Source organism: Neovison vison, chromosome 12 (assembly GCF_020171115.1).
Source record: "Neovison vison isolate M4711 chromosome 12, ASM_NN_V1, whole genome shotgun sequence".
Taxonomy (NCBI): Eukaryota; Metazoa; Chordata; class Mammalia; order Carnivora; family Mustelidae; genus Neogale; species Neogale vison.
The window spans coordinates 128,183,648-128,211,098 of record NC_058102.1 but is presented as its reverse complement, the minus strand read 5'-3'; the positions used below and the strand labels follow the sequence as shown (position 1 = coordinate 128,211,098).

At 39.2% G+C, this 27,451-nt stretch overlaps 1 protein-coding gene across 11 annotated transcripts in view; it reads left to right on the top strand.

Annotated features, from left to right (window-relative positions):
• Positions 1 to 27,451, top strand: part of NEBL (nebulette) — a 357,048-nt gene that overhangs the window by 260,953 nt on the left and 68,644 nt on the right. For 6 of the 11 annotated variants that reach the window (XM_044228984.1, XM_044228981.1, XM_044228980.1 and 3 more), the window contains exons 6-10: positions 8,347 to 8,448; positions 9,406 to 9,507; positions 21,370 to 21,483; positions 23,283 to 23,384; positions 27,131 to 27,235. The exons of 1 other annotated variant lie outside the window; for it this stretch is intronic. In XM_044228984.1, coding sequence (XP_044084919.1) covers positions 8,347 to 8,448; positions 9,406 to 9,507; positions 21,370 to 21,483; positions 23,283 to 23,384; positions 27,131 to 27,235 — 525 coding nt within the window. The remainder of the gene's footprint in view (positions 1 to 8,346; positions 8,449 to 9,405; positions 9,508 to 21,369; positions 21,484 to 23,282; positions 23,385 to 27,130; positions 27,236 to 27,451) is intronic. 4 more of the 11 variants (XM_044228976.1, XM_044228979.1, XM_044228978.1 and 1 more) reach the window with 4 other exon arrangements.

Sequence of the window (27,451 nt, the reverse complement as noted above, 5' to 3'; positions counted from 1 at the left end):
AACAGTTATCTGGTATTAATTTCAATAGATCAATGCTTAAGTAAAAAACAGAGTGATTTTAACTCCAATGTGTAAACATATGCTAGAACCAAGACAATTTCCCAAGATGGTTTAACCCAGATGAGAGACGAGAAAGCTGCACGTCTGTAATTACCAGCAAGGCCATTGGAAGGGGATGCTTCGTAAGAACGGTGCGCTTATAGAGTGTCAGTTGTAATCAGAATAACTACCACTTAGCTAGCACTGCTGAGCAGCAGGAGCTCTGCCAAGACTCCTGTTGTTTCCAGCTCTCACCGAATCCCTGTACGGAGTCCCATTCTGTTGGCGAAGAAAATGAGACCAAAGAGTCGAACTCCCAAGGCCACTGTTTCTGTTAGGCCCACTGCCTGCCTCTTAAAAGGCACTGGTTATTGGTCAAGATTGTGAATGAAAATTTTTAGATGTGGGACAAAATAGTTTATCATCAGGATTTAGATCACCAGATGCAAGGCGCTGTGGGGATGAAGGCGTCGTGGTGGTCCGGGAGCGGCTGGAACGCCTCACACGGACCCTGGGGAGGCCGCTTCCAACTCTATAATTCAATGACATTCAAATACGGAAGTTCCTTATCATAGAACTGGGGTTATTATTTTAACTCTGCCTTTTCTTTTAAAAGGTCTTTGATTGTGGGATTGAGGGAATAGAGTATAAAGGCCTTTTCTCTTCCATTCAATACTGTGTACTTATGGGAGAAGGATGTATTTACTTACACTCCTCTGCCTACTCGGCTCGACCTTCACATGCAAAGTTTGTACATATAATAGGATTTAGAAAGTGTTTAAGACTATTTACTCAGATTTAAAGTGCGAATGATAATTGTATTCTACCTGTGAAGTAGTTGATATTCCTCTAGAGTCAAGGCACTTAGAATAATACATTTGTTGTCCCTACAATATGAAATTTAAACAGAGGTCTCAAAAGCCTCAGGAAACCAAGCACCTTTCCTGGTTTGTAGGTGAGGCTAGTGCATCTCCACGAAAGATGAAACTCTGGCTCCCACAAAACTCCACTCCAGTGAATCTACTAATAGAATTACCCTTTGGTAATGTGGGATGTCCCTTTATATGCTGCCTGTAAATGACCTGATTTAATTTAAAAGAAAATGTGTTGTCACACATACATCCGATTTGCTTAGAAACAATGCATCTTTGCTTACCTTTTTATTTTATGTTTCCACCAAGGGCAAGTCAGCTTTCTGATATCTGTTAGAGAACCAAGAAACTGGGCCAACAGCAGTTTAAAACTTTTACATTCTGCCTTCTTTCAGCTCAAACTTTTATAAAAACATTTATCAATGGGCCAGAAGGCACAGAACCGTTCTCTCCCTCAGCCTTTAGAGACATGAATAGGCAGGAGAGGATGAGGAAGGACTTCAGGGAGGGCCAGCTGACTCCTCACCTCTGTGTAACTGAGAGCTTCAAGAGGAAGACCGTCCTAGGGGCACAAGTCTCTTCTGTTCCCCTTCCCCACCAATTCAGTGAGCACAGAACGGGGTTGGAGATCATTTACCCAATTACCCTCCACTGTAGCATATAGTAGAAAAGGAATTTGGAGTCAGACCACATGTTGCCTGGATGATCTTGGACAAGTTCCCCGATATCTCCAAATCTCAGTGTTCCCATCTGTAAAGTGGGGCAGTGATATCTCCCTCACTGGGCTCTCTTGAGTATTAAATGAGATGGTATATAGAAAGGGCTTTGCGGAAGGGCAGCTCTGTAAAATATGAGTCCTCTTTGGTCCCCTTCCAATCTTAAAGGGTGATTTGAGAGGTTAGGATGATTTCATAGTCAATTTGAAATAATTAACAGACCTTAGAGTGAATAAAAGGCCAACTCCATATGAAATTTATATTAAGAAGCACTTAGGTCAGAAGAGCATGTTCAAAATGATCCCGAACCCATATAACTACCTATTTTTGTGGATATTATAATCAAGAAATGATTAAAAACAGCCAATCTAAATCCTTTTGTATCTTAAGGGATGTACCCCTGCCAAACTCTTCTGATGTAATTAGAGAAACTGGAGATAATCTATCCTGTTATTTTCCCCTAAAGATGGGCTCAAAATGAAAACCCTGGTAAAACATTATTAGTTCTCATCAATCTTACCAGAGACATGAAACCCAATAGTTCTGAAGGAAGTCAAACAAATTTTGAACTGCCATGTTAAGTTTCGTAAGTGATGTGGTCTGAGTAGACTTGTGATGAAATTGGAGTGGTAAACTCTTCCAAAAGACCATATTGGTAATCAATTCAGTGTGCATTAGAAGGAAGTATTCAGCAGGGGAAACCAGAGATTAAATGTTCAAGAATGATATATATATTTTCTTAGTGGTAATAAGAACTTATCAGGAGATACAATTTCTTTTCCATCAGAAAGTGAAAGTGATGAATCAGTAGGGCGGTACCCGAGAGGCAGTCATGGTTCTGTGTGGTTCCCTCGATGTTGCTTACGATAACAGCACTTTGGGAGTGAGTATTAAAATGGATACATTAGTGCTTTGCTTGTCTCTGAGATAGAAGAGTTAGTAATGCTTATTCTGCCTTCTTTACAAGATTTTGGTGGTGGTAAAATTAACTCATGAATAAAAAAACTATGAACTCTAAAATGCTTTTTATAAACAATGACAACAATAATAACGAGAAAGATGCAATTCTGTATTTTACTTCATCTTTTAGGAGATTGAAAACTTTTCTGCCTTCTGATGAATATCAGATCCTACGTTTACCTGTATATAAAAGGCATATATTCTCTCCTAAAAATAATACTTACTATTTACTTATTTATTAAAGACTTTTATTTTATTCGTGAGGGGGAGAGAGAGGTAAACAGAGGGAGAAGCAAGCTTCCCGCTGAGCAGGGACTTGATGCCAGGACCCTGGGATCGTGACCTGAGCAGAAGGCAGATGCTTAACCGACTGAGCCACCCAGGCATCCCAATAGTTACAATTTAATACTTTACTCATTTTTTACATACAAGATGCCCAGACAGAAATAAGCCTGAGATAGAATTTCCAGTCCACGTGCCTTTGTGGGATACCTGGGGCCTCTCTAATGTGAGAGTTTAGGATACAAGTGTTTCTTGGGAATGACTGCACACGTGCTTCAAGATTATAATGAAATACAGGCCATGCTCCCCCCTTCTGTTCCGCAAACTTAACGTGCATATCCTTTCTAGTCTCTTCTCACCAAGAATCACATCAACCCTCGTCAGAGTAGCAAAGGGAACGATGATTCTGAGCCAGCTGGGGTTGATGTTTTTAAGTCTGCTCACCAGCCCTAATTCCCCCAAGGTTGTATGTCTGTGACTGCCATCCTGGCTGTCCCCTCACCTCTCAACCTTGGTCCTTAACTGAGGACCTAAGCCTGAGTCTCTCATTGGCCAAGCCCAACTCAGAACAATACAGGGAAGGGGACTGCAGATAACTGGTTCCCGTCCTGGGAGGGAATGTTGAGGAAGCCCGGTTGGACACAGACACTGCAGCAAACAAAGGTGGGGTGATGATTTAATGCCTTCGTACGTGTGAAGTGCTCGGAACAACGCCTGGCATGTTGGGCCTTCCGCCGCAAAAGATGTTAAACGCAACTAATGAATCATGGAACAGTATGTCAAAAACTAATGATATGCTCTATGTGGGCTAACTGAACATAATAAAAAAAAATCTGTAGATTATAGGAAACAAACTGAGATTAAAAGACGATAAAATGATGACAGTACAAACTGAGGGACAAAGTGAACGTGGTGAGACAAGGAAGAAATTCAAAAACAGATTTGATAGAATTAATATTTTTATTGGAAGCAATGGAGAACAGATTTGACACGGCAGAAAAACCGGAGATGGAGACCGTGTTAATCGGGAGTTTCTAGGTTTAGCAACAGAACTCCATTTCAAGTTAGCTAAGGAAAACATGAGAATTTATTGGTTTACGTAACCGGAAGTTCAAGTTACCTTTCGAAGTAACTGGATCCAGAGGCTCACAGTGTCCGTGGGGCTCTTTCTCTTTCCCCACTGCGTGGCTTTGCTTTCAGACAGACTGTCTAGGTGGTCTCAGGATGACGGCTGGGGTTTCCAAAATTAAATTATCCCTAGAGCCGCTGATTCCAGAGGGAAGGACAGCAGCTGTTTCTCGCCCAGCCCGAGATCCATCAGTGACTCGGGTCCTCCCTGGGTGCTGTGTCTGCCCCCATTACTGATCATGGTTTCTGAAAGAATGAGATGTCTGATTGGAGAGCTTGTCATGTGATGCCTGCCACCAAGAAGGTAGGGTGCCTAGGATACAGCCCACCAAATCACCTGGAGTGAGGGAGACAGTTTCCAAATAAAAAACCCCAGGATACAAAAATTACACATGTCCATTACAAAGGCATACCTTAGGGAAATGACCCAGATAAATGGAAAAGGGACAGGAAAGAAATTTAATGTGGGGGGGGAGGAAGAGATCAAGCATGTACGGTAATCATTTCAGGTGTTCCTGAGAAAGAAACTAAAATTAGTCTTTACAGATAAGATTGTATTTTGTTACGTTATTAAAAAGAAAAAGTAGTTTATCTTGGATATAATATCAAGGTATAAGGAAATGATCACCTTATGATAATTACTTTATGGCCTTGTGTGGGACCTCTAGAAGGGAATGAGGCAACTTCATGGAAGGTATAACACAAGGTTTAAAGAAGTGGGGAAATACACCTTCTTCTCTTGGGAACACACTGAAATAGTATTGAGAGATTTTTCCCGGAGTTGTTTTGTAGGTTGAGTTGTAATGCTCACTAAATTTCCATTTGTTTCTGTTGTGGAACTGACTGGAGTTACTCTAATGTTCATTAATGAGAATAAATAGCTAAGAATTAAGAAACATTTTGAAATAGAAGAGTAGTAGACAGAACTTGGTGTAAGGAATGTAAATTCTTATAGTCATCCGTTCAAGAAATGCGTGAGTGAGGCAGGGAATGTCAAATCCTTAATATGCTAGTCGGCCCTTAGTAAATGGTCCAAAGTGGCGATTATTATTGGTGTCATGATTTCTTCTCTTCCCCCTCTTCCTCTCTTCTCTCTTTTATGTCCTCCTTCCTTCCATCTCCCTTCTCCTGCTTTTTCCTTCTGTCCTCCAAGGATGCAGTAGGGAACGAGACGTTAAGTAAAGTGAGGCAAAATCCATCATTGACTCTCAAGCTTGCACCCATCTGGGGCTGATGATTTTCATTGTATCTTGTTATGTTATTAAAAAGAAAAAGTAGTTTATCTTGGATATAAGATCAAGGTATAAGGAAATAATCACCTTATGATAATTACTTTATGGCCTTGTGTGGGACCTCTAGAAGGGAATGAGGAAACTTCATGGAAGGCTGATGAAACAGCCCCAGATGGGTGCAAGCTTGAGCATCAATGATGAGTCTCTTTTTCTCTTCTTATTCAGCAGTATTGTACAGGACACCATCTTGTCAAGAGAAGACAGCCCGAAGGATGGACGCCGGTCCCTTATGCCAATACAGTTAGCACTTAGGGGTTGAATTTATTCAGGAAATAGGAAAAAAATATATGTCTTCTTTGACCTTCCCCTGCCACATCTCTCTTCTGCCACGTGCCATTTTTATTCTTCCTGGGTTCTGACAGACTGCAGAACGAAGCAAAGACATATTGCAGATGTGAGAGAAATGTCAGGCGAGCTCCCCTCAGACCCAGGGTAGGAGGAAGGAAGATGAGCGGTCCGCCAGGCAGCCATGTTGCCGCACCGCCCAGGTCAGACCCCCTTGCAGATAGGGAAGACCAGGAGCCCACGGCCCTGTGCCTCTCCATGGACAGCCTCGTTCCTGCGGGATGTCCCCGTGCACGGTGGTCTTCTGGAAGATCTGGCTCGTGACGGGGCTCCCAGGCCATTCTCCTGTGTGGCTCTGTGGTGTCCGCTTGTTTGAATTTGCAGCTCTTGTCAATCTTAATATTTGTTTTGAGTCACATATGCCGGCCTCTAATTTGCAATTTACATGGATGATGGGGCCCTATTCAGAGTCCTGCTCCTGCCGCCTTTGTGCCCCTCACCTCTCTTCATGCAGTCATTAGGCTGAGCAGCATATAATTACATAACCCAGGCGAAGCTGAGATTTCTGGAAGGTTGCAGCTCTTTTCAAAAAGTAAGGGTTTCCATTTTTATCCTCATTCTTTTCTAAACAAAAAGACATTACCCCCCTGTGGTTTCCGTATGAATGCAGTAACTTAGGAACAGTTAGTCTTGTAGGTGGGTAGTAATTTTGGTTTGTTTTCACCTGAGAGTCCATTTTTTTTTGTTTACACAGCTTGTGTTTAACTGGGTGCGAGCGGGGGTGTAGGGGTGTAGGGGGGTGGGGGGGTTGGCTGGCCCTCGCTGGTGCACGAGCCTGTGGTTATTTGAAGCCAATGAAATTGGCTTAATTTTACATCCTTAAAGATTTAAAAAATTCACCCAACAATATAACTCAGTTTTCAGCCCATTTTCCCGTTTCTTTTGCTACCTGGGTACACAAAACTTACCTGAATTATTTGTTAAGGTAAAGCCTATGAGAACAGAAATGCTGAGGAAAACAGATGTTCTTGCTGAAATTATGTTAATTCTGTTGAAGTTTTGTTCACTTTTTAGACAGATGCATGATTATAAACACTGTTTAAAAAACAGTCATGGTGGTGAGACAAATGCAAGGCCTTACAAGAGTAAGTAGAAATATATATAAATATTTCACTGAAATAAAATAATAGAACGCATAGGGAGCTTTCATTTCTTATACCTGATATTTTTGAAAGGAGTAAGAAAGTACATTTTTTTTCTTTAACTCTGCAAGACTGAAAGGAAAATAACCAGATACGTTGATATTATCTAGAACACACACTGGCTCATATTGATCAACAGGAGAATTCATTAAAATGCAGATTCTTCTGCCCCATTTGCTGAAATTCTGCTATGTAAGGTTGGGGATGGACCTCTGGAATCTAATTTTTGAATAAGCACCTTAGATGATGCTATTGTAGAAAGTTTGCAGGCAATATTGGAAATACTTGTTTCATGCAAATATAATTAATAGTACATTTTGTATACTTGTCCAGTTTTACGTTTCTATGTTCTACCTTTGTATGCCTTGAAAAAATGAAGGGGTGTCCTAAAAATAACCATTGCTACTCTCTTTGCCTTAGAACTCTTTTTTTTTTTTTAAAGATTTTATGTATTTATTTGACAGACAGAGATCACAAGTACGCAGAGAGACAGAGAAGCAGGCTCCCTGCCGAGCAGTGAGCCCGATCCCAGGACCCTGGGACCATAACCTGAGCTGAAGGCAGAGGCTTTAACCCACTAAGCCACCCAGGCACCCGCCTTAGAACTTTAATAGAACTAATGTAATGGACAAATCGACCACCCCTGGTGATAATTATCTATTTTCTGGTGGAAAATAGATGAATACTCCTCCAGCTCATGTCGGAGCTCAGGAGGCAGAGAAATGGACAGCCTGGTGAGGTGTGGACTGTGGGACGTTATACCAGTTCTCATCTGGTTTCTCCTCCTGTTTGTCAGTCGAGTTAATCGAAATAACCACCATCGTTTTAAGTATGCTTGGTAAAATGTACATGTATTTTTTTCTGTTGAAATGTCTATTTTCCACACTTTGGTTTGATTGTATCTCGTGCATTCAGAGAATGAATGTCCCTTAATGTCACGGCTTTTATTTTCGGAGGCTCAAGTCATTGCGATGGTATTTGCTAGGTAATAAAAATATCAGTACTCATGACTCGACTTGCCAGACATGGGCATTTTAAGAGTCCAGTCAGAAAAAGAAAAAGAGAGATGGAGAGAGCAGCTTTACGTGCCCTCACCCCAGGAAGTGATTTTCTACACTCTTGTGCAGGGCTTATCCTACATCCAGTGGGGGTCAAGACTGTGTGATGGGCAAGTTACAGCCCTCGCTGGGGATTTTCTGTATGTGAACATGTACGTACACATTTACATGCAATGACACGCTTTTCAGGTGATAATTCACGAAGAATTCCATAAGATTCTCTAAGACTGGTTTTGTGCTGAAGTCTCGGGCTCACAAATTTTAGACTGTATGACTCCAGTTCACACGTAATAATGCTAGTGAGACTTAGGTATGGTAGAAATAAAATAATGTACCTATTCAAATAAATTTTGTGCATACAAAAAATTTAAAAAACAATTTATGTTCGCTGGGTTCTCTAAGATGATGATGGCAAGAATAATTGATGTGATGAACATTAAGATTGGTAGCCCTATAACATGATTAATTTCTTCTTTTTTTTTTCTTTCAATCAAAATTGTCTCTTTGATCAGATTTCTTATAGAAAAGATGTGCAGGACGCCCACACGTACAGTGCGGATCTCAACAGACCAGACATCAAGATGGCAACACAGCTCTCCAAGCTCATAAGCAATGTAATCTCTCTTTCTTATCTTGAGCAGAAATGATTTCTTATTTTTTCAGAGACGACACGTGGCTTTGGTAGTTGACTGGCTAATTTAATTAGTGAAATTAATCAATCTGAATTAACGATACCTCAAGTTTTTTATCTGAACTATCCCTTTGACTGTGTAAGTTATTCAGGTATATGCAGAAACTGCTCAAATTTGCCTTGACTTTGGCTAATGCTTTAGAGAAGTAAGTGCTCTTTGGGTATAAGGTAACATTCAGATGCCTCAGTCTGAAAGTCAGTTTTGTTAGTCGTCTGGTCTCTCACTTTACCCTGTCCCAACAAACTTCATTTGGCCGTGTTCCCATTGTGTTACTGTTAATTGTGCAGATTCTTTTTTGTCACCATTTACCCTTGTACATTTTCTATACATGTTGACTGTTTTCTTGTTATATCTTCTCCAAGATATCCTTATTGGCTAATACCATTTTAATTAAATATATGTTACACCCTGGTTAAAAAGGATGACTTCACACAAAACAAATGTTTGAATAACAGAGACTATACTCGCTTCAAAATTAATAACTATTTACAAGATTTAACTTGATGCTAACCAAACGGGGTTAGATCAGTTCCTAAGGTGAAAGGAACCATACAGGCTATCTGTCTGCAGAAGGCAGGGTCTCAATTATCCAGAAATTTCTCCTAATTTTTTTTCAGTGTTTATCCATCAGCACAATGATGAGGCCAGGATACATAGACTCAAATTTAGTAATTATTTTACTACAAAAAAGGTTGAATTTATTTACATAACTACTCAAAGTCAATTTCTGCTCTACCAGTCTGCATTTTAGCATTTGGTGAGTTGTAAAAAATGCTTTTTTATGGACTGAGGGTCTATTATAATTTTTTCAGCTAATATTAATATAATTCTTCATTGGGACGTAGAAATATTTAACATTCTCTTATTTATTCATTTTAGGCAGAGTACAAGAAAGGGCAAGGAGTAATGAATAAAGAGCCTGCTGTACTTGGAAGACCAGATTTTGAACATGCTGTGGAAGCTTCTAAACTTTCTAGTCAAGTAAGACTCTAGTGGTGATTTCACAATGATTTTATTCAGAGATTTTGTTTCTAGTGGCACAGGAGAGTATTTCATTTTAGATAATATCTTTAATTGCAAGAATATGCAAGGATTATGTTTCTGAAACCATTTCAGATAGGATTGCAATAATTACAAGTTTTAGTAAGAGATAAAAGGAGTCCAGTTTTAAGCGTAAAACAAAGTTTTCTCCTGGCTCAAAGTCTAATCTTTTTCATTGAGGTTAGCCGTGTTGTCACATTTCCTAGGATTTCTGGAATTCAGCAATCATGATATCAATTAGATTAGATTAGATCGATAATTAGATTGCTGTTTATCTGTACACATATACATACAGTTTTTAACTAGGTAGTAAAATATCGATTTTCATATGCTCTAGTTTAGTCACAAAATAAGAAAGAGGTGACGCAAATGAAGAAAACTTTGAAGTCTTATGGAAGAACATCAAACAAGATCTGAAAAAGTATAGACATGTCATGTTTTTGGCTGAATGTCTCGGTAGATAAAAATGGTGATTCTCCCCAAATTAATATACAAATGTCATGCAATTTCAATTACAAGCCAATAGATTTTTTAAAGTATATGGATAAATGATCTTAGAGTTTGAATGGAAAGGAAATGCCTGAGAAGAGCCTTTAGAAGTATGAAAATGAAGACCAGTGAAGGAAAACTTAAGTTATGGGTTACCATAACATAATATAAAGCCACTGAAATTAAATCAATATGGGATTAGTACAGTAAGAGATAAAATGATCAGTAGGATAGAATAGGGAATCCTGAAATAGAGTTCAATATGTGTAAGAATTTAATATATGATGAAAGTGTTGGTTCAAGTCAGTGGGAAAAAAGTTATATTAGTTCATAAATGGTGCTGACATAACTGTCCATCCATCAGGGTAAAAATAAAATTAGATCTGAATCTTAACCTATATACAAAATGAATTCCAGATGGATTAGAGATGGGAATAGAAACAATAAAATAATTTTAAAATCTTAAAAGAAAACCCAGGAGAATATATATATACCCCATAGGGGTGACAGATTTGGTCTTAAAAAGACTGGAGATCTAGAAGCCATAAAAGGATAGTTACACATACCTGACCATAGAATTTAAACTCTTTCAATGGAAAATGATAATATTTGCCAAGTTAATAATAATAGAATCAAAAGCAACCTTTATACAGTTACGGTGTTTTCAACTTTGAAAATGCACATTCCTCAAGTTGCAAAAGTTGGATGACATTTCAAAATGGAGAGGTGTAAATGAAGAAAACTATAAAATCAGACTGAAGAATGTGAAATGATATGTGAACCAATGAGAAAACCAACAGTGCTGTAGCTTGGGAGTATCATAGACATGTTAATTCTTCCAAAATTAATTTCAAAATTTCATGCAAGGGCCCCCTGCTGGCTCAGTCAGTAGACCATGCAGTTCTTGATCTAGGGGTCATGAGTTTGAGACCCACGTTGGGGGTAGAGTTCACTTAAAAAAAAAAAAATTTAAAAAGTTTTTTCTAAAAACAAAACAAAACAAAAAAACTGTGCAATTCCAGCTAGAATCCAAAGAGACTTTTTAAACAAAATTAAAAAAAATTTTTTTTGAAACAAATTAAATATTTGAATAAATTAAGTATATTAGATTATCTATGGAGAAGGAAGAGTCTGAGAAAAGCTTTTTAAAATGTAGAAAGAAGAGCTGCTGTCTTCAAATATTTGGAAAAGCACTTGTAATGCAAATGATAACATTTTCATATCTAGAATATACAAAAGTTCTTTAATAGTGAAAAGAAAAAGACTAAAAAACCCTGTAGAAAAATAAGTAGAGGAGATGAATGAGTAGTTATAAAGGGCAACATAATAACAAAATAGTCAATAAACATTTTAAAGGATGTTCAAATTTATTAGCAGAAAGAAAAATGCCAGTAAAGCATTTATACCTGTCACATCCGGTGAGTGTGGAGAAAAGGGCATCAGTGAGGGCTGTGTAGTTGGAAGGCTTTAGTGTAACAGATAGATTTGAGCTAAGATGTACTGGAAGGTCTGCTCAGGGGAAGCCCCCAAATAAAGGTTGGGAATGTGCAGGACAGAGAAGAGGGGTCTGAGAGACAGCAGAGGCTTCTCAGCAGGGACAGGGGAGTCGTAAATATACAAGGAAATCCGGGAGGAATTGAGATGCTGTGATGACAGTAAATGGGTCAGTGTTATATTCATTTGGACTGTGGTCCATATTTATGGAGCAGAATAGGAATAATGTGTTCTCTACAAGAAAAGGTAAAGAAGAAAAAGGGATTTCAGTTGTCGTAATTGGGAGTATTGTAGAGTTAAATTCAGAAATGGAGTCACCACTGCAACTTCTCACCATTTTAACTATAATCTCTCAAGTACCCTCCACTTCCAGGTAGGAAATGGATTGTCACAGAAAATGTTGAGCAGAAAAGCATTGTAAAGAAGATACTACTTAAGGGAGGTTAGCATGGCAGCACCGTGCAGGAGACAAAGCCTCATGAGAGGCAGCGTCCCGGAGGCCAGCTGGGAGGCCACCATCTTGGTCCACAGCTGGGGTGCTAAGAAGCTGGGACAACTCGCTGGTTGTGGGGTGAAGATGAACAAGGAGGGTCAATGAGAGACTCCTGAATGTCAGTGTGTCTCATACCCATTGTTTTATGATGCATAAGGCCCTTTTACTTACAAAACAACTATATGATTCAGGAGCCTGTGGATGTGCTGAGAGCCTGGGGACATGTGCTGGTCTGGGACCCGAGGTGGGCAGGGGCTCCTGGGGTCTCCGCTCTTGCCAAAACACACTTGTTGAAGAAGCAGGGCAGAGCAGCGTACATTTGGCAACTCTTCTCCAGCCTCTTCTGGGGACAAAGACCTCCCCTCGATTGTATAATTGAAGCAGCAGATTCTGGAAAAACACTACGGTTTGGTTGAGGGGTTCGAAAATGGGCTCCAGAGCAGGACTGCCTGAGCTAAACGCCTAGTTCTGCCTCTCGCTGGCTGAGTGAACTTGGACAATCTTTCCGTCTGCAGCAGCCTCATCTGTAAAATGGGAACAACCGCAATACCTCCTTCTTAGGCTTGTTGTCAGGGTTCAGATGCTGTCTGGCTCATAGAAACGTGCTGTCCCTTCACAAGACTACTTTAACTGCCGATATTCAGAATAGCTTTCCACTCCTGCCTTTTTGCAGGAATTTACGCCCAGATTGAAGCAGGAATAGTCACACTGGCCTTTAGATACCAGTCTGCAAGTCATTCCTTTATGATCTTACTGGAGAGTTTTTAGCAGGAAATTTTGGTATTTGAGCTTTTCTTTTGATATTTCAAATTCAGTTACCAGAAATCCTACCCTTCGCTCCTATCTCGGTTTTTAGGGAGGTCTAAAAAAAAAGAAGAAGAAGAAAATCCAAATCCTTTAGCAACTGAATGATCAAATACCTAAGCAGGTTGTAATTTGCAAGTTACATTGTATCTATCATCTTTATTTTTTCCACAACATTTTTGCATTTTGAGTGTAATAACTCATCAGAAGAAAAGAAAAGTGGGTAGATGAACATATAGAACTTCTGGAATGAACTTGATATGTTCTATTTGTATTTTCAGGTATATGAACTAGAGACAAGGGCAGAAATTATGGTTTATTATTTTCATTGGCATCTCTGAAGATCACATACATATTCTCTTGCTCCTAACCTAATGTCAGATTGGAAATACAGGAGCACTCAAAGGCAAAGAAACACCCAGGAGGGAAGTGACTTGGCAATGGCAATGAGCAGGGGACCTGGGGGCAGGGGCAGGAAGGGGAGAGCAGATGGTACCAGGAGCACTGTATGAGGGAGGGAGAAATGAGGAGGCACTTGAGGTTTGTGGGGATAAGACCTGCCTGACGAAGAGCTGAGAACAAGAAACCAAGGGGCAGAATTCTCCCAATTTACCAGGAAATTATGCTCTGTCGGATTGAACCCAGAAAAGGTAACAGAAACACAAAACCTTTCCTGCTAACTTGTACAATAGATTTGTCCCCCCAGTTGCCCCCCTCTAGTTTCCTTGTTTAAACTTAGAAGGCACATAACATTACGATCAAGTAATTAAGAGAAAAATCAGTAAAAAAATTAAAGTGAAATCTCATCTGCCAAGATAATGAGATTGGTGTATTTACAAGTATCTTAAATGTTAGTGGAGTAACTGTTGAAGCCATCATCTTAATTCTTCCAAGAGCAGTTAATTTGTTAATATATTCATATATCGTCTTAATTTATTACTGGAAATTTATCTCTGTGCGGAATGGAATTCTTCTAGTTTTATAACATCAAGGAAACTTTTGTATTTATAATAACTAGTGTTTGTTCTAAAATTGCATATGATGTATTGATAAGAATGGGTTTGAAACATAAAAAGTACATTTTAGATTGCCATTAAAATTTAATTATAAATATTGTCCTCAAATTGAATGGGAATGTTAATTGGTTTGGAGAATCTCCCATTTCCCTTCCTGGCAAGCGCTCTCCCAACCAACCTCTTTACACCCAAGTATTGGCTTCAAGGTCGTGTACTTGAGTTGCCAATTGAAATTGTATTTCTCTCTCTCCTTTATTCTCAGTTCTTTTTCTTTATTATTCTTGATACAATTTATATTAGTCATATTTATATATGTGTTTATGTTCTTTAAAAATATTTTATTTATCCATTTGAGGGAGAGAGAGCACGAATGTGGGAGAGGGGCAGTGTGAGAGGGAGAAGCAGATGGGAGCCTGATGTGGGGCTTGATCCCAGGACCCCAGGATCATGACCCCAAAGGCAGACACTTAACCGACTGAGCCGCCCAGGTGACCCTATATGTGTATGTTTTAAATATCTCCTTTATTACCACACAGCAGGCTTCCTGGGGACACGGTTGACATGTGTTTAATTCATCATTATAGAATGGCACAGACTGGACCTCTGTAAATATACATAGACCAATTAATTAAACACATTTCTCTAGCTCATTCACCGTGCAAAATCAGTAAGGTGTTATTTTGTTGCAGAAATAAGACAGTGATATGATTTTGTGTAAAATTCAGACTTGGAAATACTATTAAATTTATGGCAACTTCTACATAAAAATCTAGTTATACTGTCTTCTTTGACAGCTTTTAGTTCAATTTCATCCAAAATTGGAGGTTTAGGGATGTGGCATTGTGTTATTTGTTTACTTTTCATTTTCGCCGATAATTAAGGTATATTATCAAAGTTTCCATTTTCTTCCTAACAATTGTTTCTCTGGCTGTGATGAAAAGATGCCCTTTGGGGTCTGCTTTTTTCTGCCTTTTTCTGTCTCTCTGAATCTGATCCATAGGTGGTGCTGCAAAGCCCAGTGCCCCTTGTGGCGAAGCTTTGAACTACAGAGTTTAGAAGTCAGGCTTCAGATCATTGGAACACTGCGTTGTCCAGAAACAGTTTAGAGGAATGAATTTAAGAGATATTGTAGTTTAACTCTTCCATTGTTTTCTCCAAGTGTGGGCCTCTGAAAGCCTTGCTAAATCTGTTAAAATTTCTTAAAAACTTTTAGGATTAGGAACTTCTATACCTTCCATATATATATATATATATATATATATATATTTTTTTTTTTTTTTTTTTTGCAGATTTTATTTATTTATTTGACAGAGAAAGACATAGCCAGAGAGAGAACACAAGCAGGGGGAGTGGGAGAGGGAGAAGCAGGCTTTCCACAGAGCAGGGAGCCTGATGCGGGGCTCAATCCCAGGACCCTGGGATCATGACCTGAGCCGAAGGTAGACGCTTAACGACTGAGCAACCCAGGTGCCCCTACCTTTCTTATAATTAAAAAAAAAAGTTGGGGGGCGCCTGGGTGGCTCAGTGGGTTAAGCCGCTGCCTTCGGCTCAGGTCATGATCTCAGGGTCCTGGGATTGAGTCCTGCATCGGGCTCTCTGCTCGGCGGGGAGCCTGCTTCCCTCTCTCTCTCTCTCTGCCTGCCTCTCCATCTACTTGTAATTTCTCTCTGTCAAATAAATAAATAAAATCTTATTTAAAAAAAAAAAAGTTGGTAAACATCAAGATCATTAGATTTGATGATATTTATAATGTAAATGAAATCAATCACGAGTGTAAGTAAACTTAATTATTTCCAAAGGGATCGACTTAAGCATAAGGGGTAACATTTATCTTAAAACCATAGCAAAATCACTCAACCCAACACCTATTTCTCCCTTTCTCAAATGGTCTTGAGAAACCAGTTGGTCAAGGGAAAGCATTGCTTCTGGAGATGTGAGTGTGGGTAAAGAGACACTCAGATGTGTGAAGTGTGGGTTGAAAATAGGATGTTGGGTCTGTTTGTATAGTGAGTGAATGAACCAGTCAGAGGTGAGCGAGGGACCTGTTGAAACCATTTGGCTCTTCTCTCACCTCATTTAATACGCAAACCTTACAGCAAGAGGTAAGAAACAGTTGGGTCAGAGTCTGCCAAGTGTGTTTTTTATGTAATGCAGTTATTTTACTCTGTGGTTAATTAATGGGAAACACTTGCATTTTTGTTCCTTAGGCATCTTCGAATTAGATCACACAGAGTACTCAAGCGTAGAGAGAGATAAATTTTATAGCACTTTGCTTCTTACTACATTTATTACAAGGATAGGAGTGGCAGATATATTTTAAATAACTAATATGATATTATAGAAATAACCTGAAAAGACTAGACAGAATTTTAAAATTCAAGTTTTAGGGTGTTGAGCTCAATGCATAATAGTGGTAGAAATCTTCAAAAATAAATTTCCCCAGAAAGGAGTCATGTACTGGTTAAACCAGTAAGTCTGAGGGAGACAGTTTGATATTGAGACAGTCTGTAATCCATTTCTGTATTTGAATCATGAATTAAGGGTGTGAATGAGAAAAAATGGTGTGAATGGATTTCAAACCTCTGGGCAGACATAACCATGATTTTGCATGAAATATAGTCACAAATTTTGGGATCATTTGCATTACTCTGTGCTTAATTAGTGATGTCACGAGAGTACTTTTTTAAATAATTTGTTATAATTTAAAAACATCAGACTTCTATTAAATACTTTCAGGAGAATATTGCATTGGAATGGCATTTAGTTCTGAATAGCTTATTTTATGTACCCAGTTATTCCTAAGAAGTGTAATTTATGCCCCCAGTCCACCCTCATTAGGACCTAAGCTGACCAATGCTTGCTACATGTGAAGCATACCAAATTCCCTCGCATATTTTGGAAGAATGTGAATTTGGGATTTTTATTATTCTTCCCCAAAACATCAATTCTTTTTTTTTTAATGGATTGACTTTTTTTTTTTAAGATTTTATTTATTTATTTGACAGACAGAGATCACAAGTAGGCAGAGAGGCAGGCAGAGAGAGAGGGGGTAGCAGGCTCCCCGCTGAGCAGAGAGCCCGATGCGGGGCTCGATCCCAGGACCCTGAGACCATTTCCTGAGCCCAGGGCAGAGGCTTAACCCACTGAGCCACCCAGGTGCCCCCAATAGAATATTTTAAAATCTATTGTTTTTCATTTCTTTTTATATTCTTTTTCTTCCTAATGGGATATAGTTCCAATCAATTTAACAGTGCCTGTGTGTGTGTGTGTGTGTGTGTGTGTGCGCGCGTGTACTTGGAGAATTAGAGGAGTAGTATTGGAGATCCAACACCTGTCTCAGGGTGTGACTCATTCTATGAGCCATAAGAGTCTTTGCCTATCACTTTCATCATTAATTTATATTTCTTTAATGAATATATAGTAAGTGCCAAATCTATTCAAAGCATTATGCCAGGCACTAGGAATGAAGAGAGGGATAAAGATCTATTCCTTGCTCACTGTCAAATGGGAGAGCAGACTTGCACAGATAACTAAAAATGTCCAAAATTAGAAAATAGCCCAATCTAGTCTTTCCAGGGAAAACTCGTCTTTAATAACCGGGTAGGATTACTACAAATTTATCTTTTAAAACATCAGGTGAAAAAAGCGCAGGCTTCTGCTTATATGGAACTATTTAAATCTAATCAAAATCCAACAATGCCATGCTGGCTTGCATCAAGTTTTCCTTCAGTTATTCATGTTCTCCGAGCTCAGGCACTATGTGCGCATATAAGTATCTATTAGCTAAGTGGCAGAAACAGATTATATCTGTCGCACAGGGAACCGCTCCTGCTCTCTGCACGTCAGCACTTACACGAGGGGCAGAGGGCACGCAGAGGGGGTGAAGCTTGGAAATTAACCTGACACGTTCTCACCTGCTGGGAAACATGGCCGGTGTTCTTCCCAAGAGAAAGCACGTTTCTGAAAAGCAATCATCAGTCCATAATGCGATGACTCCTTTTTCCTCTACTCATTACGTTGAGTGTGTGTTGAGGTCCTACCGTGAGGTAGGAGGAGTTCCTTCCTGAGGTTGGGAATGTGAGCAAGATACCCTCTGTCAAGACCAGAGTCGGAAATCCTTCCAGTAGCAAATCTGCTCAAGTCACAGACATGCGTAAAAGGACTTCATACTGGCCTTTGGATGAAGACCAAGGTCCACGACAGCTGCAAGGCTCTGTAGGACCTGATCATTCCAGCTCTCCAGTCCCTCCTGTAATCTCCCAACCTCTGCCACCCTTGTGTTCTGAAATTCCTTGACCATGCTGTGCGTGCCTCTCTCTGGCCTTCCACGTGCTGTTCCTCGGGCACACGCCATCAGGACGCCTCCTACTCAGCCCTTTCCTCCCTTCCACTCACTAAGCACACACTCTTCAAGCTGTAACGTAAATACCTCATTTCCCCTGACTTGAAGAGCGTCTGCAACAACACGGTCCATGGTCTCGTTGCCCTCTGTGGCTGCAGCCAGCTCACCCTTCCAGCGTCTGCTTAACCAGCGCCAGGCATGCCTGGACGTGATCAAGTTCATTTCTTATTGCATGTCCCCAGGGCCTCGCTCACAGATGGGGACTTAGTGGGCACAGGTGTGTAAACACACATATGCATGCATACATGCATATTTATATATATGTGTGTGTCTAGAGGAATGTCTATATCTCTATCTATCTATCTATCTAGTAGAAACCTTTTATCTTATTCAGAGCTGTAGTCAGATAAATGAAGAAGTTAGTTGAAGGAGGAATTATAAAGACCGGACACGTACCTTAATATTTCAGTTTAATACAACACACATAGGTGTACATTTATTCACCAATCTTTTGATTATAGTGAAAAGTCTTTTTCTTTGTAAATAAGGCTGCGGTTTGGAGTTTTGTGTTGTTTTTCTCGCAAGCTATAATCACAATGCATTGGTCTATGATTTGCATTTTGAAAGACACTTAGCTCAAAGACACACTGCCAATCTACCTGAGTTGCAGAACCTTTTACATTATTTACATCCCACTGCTGACTTTCCCGGTTGTCTTGACTACCCTTAATTTGATAGCAATTTATTTTTAGGGAATTGCTCTCATTAAGTCTTTCATGGAAATAACATAGTTTTCATAGGGTAACTTTCTTTTTACAGTAAATTTGTCAGTGTTTTCAGTATTAAATTAAGTGATGTGATTATGATAAATATAGCTAGCATAAACGGGGTTAGGGACAAACTCAGCTGACTTTTGGCAAATTTATGTTCCTAGCTAACGGGAGCAGAAGCGCTGGGAGTGTCTTTAAACCACTTTAAGCGAGTGTGATCAAGTCCCACTTGCTGTTGGAAAGATTACTGACCCCAGTCTTGAGAGAGTCTATCTTGGTCACACTCCCAACCTCAGGAAGGAATGCATCCTACCTCATGGACTTCTGGAAAGCAATCATCAGTCCACACTGATTATTCCTTTTTGTGTCTACTCATTATACCAAGCCTGCGCTGAGCTCCTACCATGAGGTGGGATGAGTCGTTGCATTGTGGATTAATGATCGCTCTTCGGAAACGTACCTTCACTTGGGAGGAACAAATGTGGGGTTTCAGGGCAGGTGGGAATGTATAGGGTTAATTTCCAAGTTCCACCCCGTCCGTGTTGTGTGCAGACAGTAGGAAAGGCTGATACAACCTTTTTTTTTTTTTTTGCCACTTAGCTAAGACCTAGCTAAGAAGCTTATGGTGGAGGAGGTTGGAGAATTTGAATAACTGAAGGAAAATGTGATGCTGCCAGCCAGGATTGCTTAGCTGGATCGGTTAGTGGGTTAAATAGCTACCAGCTGCCGAGCTTGTTCAGGGCACCCAGGCCATCAGTTAGAATGTCTTGCTCAGTAAGTGGAGAGTGTTAGCGAATCTGGCTGAGTCAGGAGTGCCATTCAAGTAGAAGTCAGTTAAGAGAGACTTCTCTCGTTGTCAAGTAAATATTCTTTAGGCACTAAAAACCTAGAGAGATGAAGCACAGATTAAAATAGGGTATAGAGTACGCGGGCAGAAGGATGTAGAGAGTACAAAGGGAGTGGGACTGTGTATTTAGGGGAGGACCAGGTCCGGAAAACTTGGCTGTGGTGCCAGCTACTGTGGAAAGTTGTGAATGAGATCTCAGTCTGTTTCTTTCACTGGTGATCCTGTTCCTGATTCCAAGACATAAAATATTGTATTTTTTTACAAAAATCAGAATTTTTTTCCTTGTTTTATAGAGTCCTTCCCAAACTAGTTAGAATAAAGGAGGTTTTGCTTGGGTTTGTAAGGCAATGTGAAGATCAGAAAGCTATTATTAGCAATTCGAACTGCAACAGAAAATATTTCCTGTAAGCCATGTTGGAATCTTTTCCAAATGTATTCCCCCCAAGATTTTTGCTAGCTGCCTCCCTCCCACAGGTGTCACACACATATCCTTGAGGAAGATATCACCCAATATACATTCGATTAAAATAGATAATGTGAAGTGTTCCCAAATTGCTTCTTAATAAAAATTACTTCCAGGCCTGGGTGTAAGACGTATGAATAAAGGTGCATTGTGTGAGAATGCTGTAAGAACACAAAATATGATGAGAATTGTAATATTGTAAAAATCCTACAGGAGAATAAAACATTTCTGCTGTTGTGGTCTGTGCATTTCTTCCTGGAGACAGGCATCCAAGGGTTGTGAGATTTGAGTAACTAGTTTTTTGGTTTTTGTTTTTGGTAAAGAATTTATATCTACATTTCAGATAGTTATCACAACCTACATTTGCATATTTCTCTATCCTTAGAAAATTATATAGTCCTATAGGATAAGTGGATAATCCTTTCTTGGATTGCCCTAAGATTACTGTAAAAAGGAGAAAAAATAATTCTGGGTGCATATTACAGATAGTTTGTTGCTGAATACAACGGTAGGGAGCTGAAGCAGAGGAATAAAAATTCACATTAAATAGACTCAGGACATTTCAGAAAATGTAATCCCTAAAAATGAATTTTTGAACAAATGGGAAATGATGAGAAAAAAACAAACAAACCGTAGTCCAAACCATGTCCTGTATTTGGGATAATTCCCTCAGGAAAATTCATATTCAAATTCTGGGACTCAGGTTCCATTTTCTAAATGTGATAGACTCATTCATTTGTGGTCTCAATTTCTAATTGATCATAGATTACAAGAGTGCAGAAATGGAAACTGACATTTAGAAATCCTGAGATTTTAGTGTATAATTCTTGTTAATAGGATTTGAGTTCATGCCTAATTGCATTTATGATCAATGTTCAAGTAGAGGTTATTTTTGCATAAAAAAATTTTTATGCCTAATTAAGCTTTACCAGGGGAAAAAAAATACCAGGAATTTAAACTTTGCTACCATTCTTTTTTAAGGTAGCTTTTATCTGATCTAATTAAAAGTCAACTCTGTCATTCTGAAACCTTAAAGATAAATGTGCTATTTAATTTATCCTGTTTTTTTTTCCTTTTATGGCAGATTAAATACAAAGAAAAATTTGATAATGAAATGAAGGATAAGAAGCATCATTACAATCCTCTGGAAAGTGCTTCTTTTAGGCAAAGTCAGCTTGCCACCGCACTGGTGAGCGATGTAAGTTACTTTGTGATTCGGGAATTATGATTCATAGAAAATTTTAAAAAATATCTTTTGACTCTTGCATTTTCAGAACCCAAGTGTATTGTAATTACTTATACTTAAGATCATGTAGTTTCCAAGTAATTTTAGTTGAAAACACTGAAGCATATTTTCCTGAAGCTTTTTTGAAAAAAAAATGTATTATTGTAAGTTACTATTAATGGTTACTGATTGCTATTTAGTTAATAAGTAGGAATAGTATTGCTAATAAAAACTATTATATGGGATCAAGCGTAGAAATAGATTACAGAGTTTGGCAAAAAAAGTATTGTGTAGTATCTTAAATTAGTGGTTGTGACAATAGTTAAGTCATGTAATTATGCCCAGGAAATTGGGCTTCTATAAAGTACAACCTAGTGTACGGTAGTTTATAATAAAGAGATATTTAGAAATTGCCCTTTGTAATGGCTTATGGGTTGTTTCCCATCCCTTATGTAAATGCTCGGAAATACTTTTTTACAGATTTGATTTCATTCTGTTTTTTTAAAAATAATTAAGTTTCAGTTTACAAGAAAAGATGCCTTAAAATTTTTATTAGAATTAGGCGGAGTGTGAAAATGGAAATGGGGAAAATAGACCCCTTTGCTATAGTTGAAGGACATATGGAGTCCCTTTACACGTATTAAGATGAAGAATTGCTGAACTGTGGCTTTGTTAGATCACTTAAACCTTTCAACTCCTGCCAGGTGGTTGGGACTCAGCATCTCTTACTTTCACTAATGTTTAGTATGTGTTATTTGTGTGCCTTAACTCACTTGTGTTTGTTACCAGCAATTGAAATGGTCTTCTGGGATCACTGGGAATATCAGAACGGCTTCCTTTTCTTTTGTTTTTATCCTGTGTGTGTGTTAAAGTATAAAGCAAATAGAGTTGGAATACACTTAAAGGAACCCAGAGCATGGAGCCTGGGAGCAGGAGGTTTAGAATCAGACAGCTAGGATTTGAATCCGTTCTACCTCCTCTAATACTATCCCTTCATCTTTCTGTGCCTCAGTTTACTTATCTGTAAAATGGAGTTGCTTAAAATACCTCTCCACTAGGGTTGTTGTGGAGATTAAATACGTACTACATGTAAAGTGGTTAGAAAAGTGTTGGCACACAATAAGTGGTCAAATATTTTGTATTAATATTTTAATATTATGAGTACTAATATTATTATATTTTCAAAACAGCTGGTTAAAAAAAAAGTTGGCAATAGGATGAAAAATACTGAAAGCCTTGAAATTGCTCCAAAATGTAATTAAAATACTGTAGTAATTTCTAAAGAATATAGTAGCTGGTATTTTTGTTTCGAAGACAGAGTGCCTATTAAAATTACTTTATTCTTCATAGCAATCACGATAGTAGTGTTGCCTGACATCTCATAGCATTTACCATGTGGCAGGAGCTATTTTAAGTGCCTTTTATAGGTAAGCTCTGTTCATAGGTACAATAGATGGTTGTGGGATGGGGTCCAGATGGCGTTTCCAAAAAAAAAAAATAAAATAAAATAAAATTACTTGATTCTGTGAACATCACTCTTTTAAAATATGTAAACAATGAAAGCAGTTATCAAAATATGTGCAAGTCCCCGGAAGTTAACTTTTTTACTCATTCACTGGTAAACGAGCACCACCTAGTGGCTACATGTATATTTGCCTGTTAATTTACCACTGCCTGGTACTTCATGATGTATTAAAAATTAATGATGGCCATAAGGCAAAAGCACGTTTTTCTTCTCTTAGATGGTATTTTGTTCCATGTTATTTTCATAGGTGAAGTACAAGAAAGACATTCAAAGTATGCACGAGCCAGTCTCAGGTCTCCCAAACCTGTTTTTAGAGCATGCTTTGAAAACCAGCAAAATGCTCAGCGGAGTAAGTCTGTTGGATGGCAACTCAAAGTGCCTTGTGTCTCCACGGAGCCAACCTGCTTCCTCCCAGAGTGCCACGCCTCCCTGAATAACTAACTCATTGGGAAAGTAGTGGCTTGCTTTCTTAAACCCCACCAAAGCTGCGCTCTACGAAGGGGCTTCTCGCTGGCTCTTTAATATCTCTTCAGTGCAAACTCTCTCGTTGAAACAACTATGCTTCAAAGCCCATGGACAAGTGTTCTTTCTGTCTTTCTTCTTCCCAGTTAGATGGAAGCCACTTGGCGGCCAGGCTTAAATCAAGGATCTCTTCTTTTATGCCCTCTGCTCTTTTCTGGAGCAGAGTGTCTGGGATTATCCCAGTAACATACAAAATTGTCTAATTTGTATTTTTCCTGAAAATAAATCCTACATCACATGACACTCTACTTTGAGTCTTGTGAGGGTTTCCCCAGTTTCTTCAGAGCAAATGGGGGAGTGAGTGGTTTTTTCATGCCCTAAGGAAAATATTTGTAGATGCTGCCAAGTGATCATTCCATCAGAATTCACCTCCAGGATGCTGTTTCAAACATTTAATGCGTGTGGATCCTGACTCCGTGGGTTCTCAAAAGTGATGACCGCGGCTCACCTGTGCCCCACTGCCGACTTCTCAGAATGGCTCGTGGTGACGATGAACTATAATTTGACCTCACGTTTTTTCTGCATCTATTTTCATAATGACTCACACGCTCACCCACTTGCTCAGAATTATCCAGATGTATTGAATAGCTGCTTTGGGCCAGGTATGATCAGATGGAAAATTCTGTTGGGCAAGAAATGTGAAAATAATTATCTTCAGGAGATATGCTCACAGTCCTGGATTTAAAAAAAAGAAAAAATCTGTAGTCCAGACCTGGTTCCTGAACTATTAAATAATGAGATACAGCTTCAGTTCAGGTTTAAAAATGTCTGCCTTTGGCTTTGATGTGTTGAAACTTCTGTTCATTATTTGGTAATCTTCCTTTCTCAACTGATGTCATCCTTCTTGAAGTGCATTACGTGTGTAAATAATTCATATTCTCAGAGATTTTAAAGTTAATTAACTGACTTTTATCACTGGTCTTGGGAGGAAAAGCAGTCTATCATTCTCCCTGTCTGTTGGGTGGGCTAGGAGACATAGAGGATTATCAGGCACGGAATTAGACTCTGGTCCAGCACACTTTGTTCATACTTCTTGCCATTGCAAGCCTCCTCTCCCCACCTGGCACACATTCCTCCACTCCTCAAGTGGTCCTTTCAGATTCACATTTTCCTCTAGGACCCATAGGGATGTTTCTAAAAGTTGGTACATTTCTATTCTCGGAGCCTGCTTTCTTCATGTTTACTCTCTGCCATCCCATTTTGATCATTGAGTAGCATCTGCCCTTGACTCTTCTCCATCCGTGCTTGAGTTGAATTTCCTGAGGACATGAGGATTTGTGCGCAAATAAGACAAGAAAAATATCATGGTGGTCACTTAAAAATTTGGTAGTTGGAAGAATACTTGCCTCTCCTAGGCAATATTATCTTCAAGAATACTGACCTTTCTCTTACAATAATGGTGAAAAAATCACAACTTAATACAAATTGTTTCTATCACAGATAGATAGCAGAGAAACTCAGCAAAGACATATATTACATTTATTGTATATACTATTTTAAAAGTTTAAGTCTTGGTTCAGATGGTGCTTTTGTCTAGGTTATAGATATTTTTCCTTCACAGAAAAATTGTGACTGAATAATCACTTCACAGAGAAAGTTTAAGACTCAGATATGTTACCCTGAGGTATCTATTTATTAAAGATGTATGATAATACATTGGCTGAAATTTATTGTACATTAGAATTGCCCTCTTTTAAATTTTAATGTGGAGAGAATTGGAATTTTGCTGATTTATAAAGGCAACTTAATTTTAGCCAAAGATTGAATAAGAAAGTGCTTAATAAACAGACATTCTGCCAAAATTAGTTGTCAGTTGGTTATAAATGACTGTTTTTTAAAGACCTCTAGATGTCTTTGGTATAAATCACCATTTTTTAAAAACACATAGTGTAAGAGTAAAATTAATACTTAGGAGTTTGAACAGCTGTACTAATTAAAGTTTTGAAGGACCATTTTGCCCTGGAAAATAGAGCTTTCAATTTCTTTTATAACTTTGCATTAACGTGAAATATGTATTGCATGTTACTCTGTGTCATTCCCACTAGGAGGCAACAGAGACTATTACATAAGGAAGAGCAAGTCTTGAAAATTCTTTTGCAGATCTTCCTTCAAACAGGTTCTGTTTTTTGTTTTTTAAAGAGCAGTTTCTGAAATTCTCTGCCACTAAAATAGATCACTGGGGACAGTATTTATTGACCTTCCCTGAGTCCATTCCATTATTGCAGGCATAATATCCTGGGCTTTACTAGTTCTGATTTTAACTTGATATGAGTATACTCTAGCGTGTTATGTTTGATTCATAATTATTTTATTTACATATTATAAAATAACTTTTAAGTAAATTATAAAGTCCCTAAGTGTACTGTAATTCTTTGAGGTTATTTAACTAGCAGAGGAGCCGAAATTTAGAATCTGTTCTCTTCTTGACAAGATGTACTATGGGAACATTTTCATGAGCTTCCTGGGGTGTTTTACTCCCTCACTTTATTCTGCCTAGAGTTTTGGGAGACACATGTCTTCGTACTCTAATATCCCAGAAGTGCCTCTGGGGACTATTGCTGTGTCCCCATGGAACGGTGGTTCTCGTATGCATCCTTCCAGCCTCCCCATCCCCGGCTCTGGGCCTCTTCCTGGTTCACTCTCAGATCCCTGGAGCATCTGCTAAGACGGGAAGGTCAGCTCTGTTCCAGCCAGCTCTTTCCTGCTCCCTTTCAAATGTGGCATACCTCTCCCTACATCCTACAACCCTGCCATTTTCCCTGAAATCCTCACTGCTGAATGAGCAACCAGCTTTGGCTCAAGTCTTGAGTCTTGGAGAGTTACCATTTACCTCTAGAAGTGAACTAACGCAGTGTCCAGTCTCCAGTGAGAGAAGTTACAAAGCAGTTTTTGTTTCATCGTGGCCTGTTGTCCTTGGTGTCCTTCGGTTGCCAGTTTTAGCACCTCTTCCAAATTCACCACTTTGTCTGTGTCTCTAAATCGTAGTCCTAATCCAATTTCTTCACCTTAAAAATTCAACGGACTATACCCAGACCCCTCTGTTTCTCTTCCAGGTATCTCCTACCCTCTCTTTTTAGGAAAATTAGTTGAATTAATCCTCATTCCCTTATTTTCCTTATGACCTTTCAGTCTTCCTCAAGGCTGAGCCCTCGCGCGGAACTTCTTTCCTTTACTCGTTCTTTTTTCTTTTCTCCCTTTACTTCTTGGAGACGCTATCAAACACATTTCTGTTCTAGGGTAAGCTCTGAACAAATCACCTTTATTTTGCCCACCTTGCTTGTTCACATGAGTCCCGTCGCTGGTTTTTCCGTTGCCACTCCCCAGCATCTTTTCATTGTGCTAAAGCTAATCGTGCCCTGTTCCTCTAGGGTGTCCCCCATGGACCACCTCGAGCTGCTGGTCTCTGGTGCTTTGCCCGCTTCCCTCAATGACCGAAATCCGCAAGGGCAGCAATGAGACTTGTTAGCTTTGCAGCTGTTGTTGGTTTGTTATTTTTCAGTTTGCGCTCCTACGTATTGACCGTTCTAATGGGTCTCTTTTATTTTGAATGTATGTTCATGTTCTCTATTTTAGCACGAGTATAGAAAGCTTTTTGAGGAAAACAAAGGAATGTATCATTTTGACGCGGATGCTGCTGAACACCTGCACCATAAAGGCAATGCCACGCTCCAGAGCCAGGTGTGTGCCCCTCCCCCACACCCATCCAGACCCTTCACCCACTCACTGCCACACACCTCCCCCAAGAAGGGGGAGCAGAGCCTACCCCCTGAGGAAGTGAGCATCGCTTCGGAAAAAATCTCAGACGCTGCTCTCTGTGACTGGGGTGGGAGAGCAGGAACCATGTTTCCGTGTAAAAGCATTTCATAAAATAAGTTACTTCACACAATTTTAAAC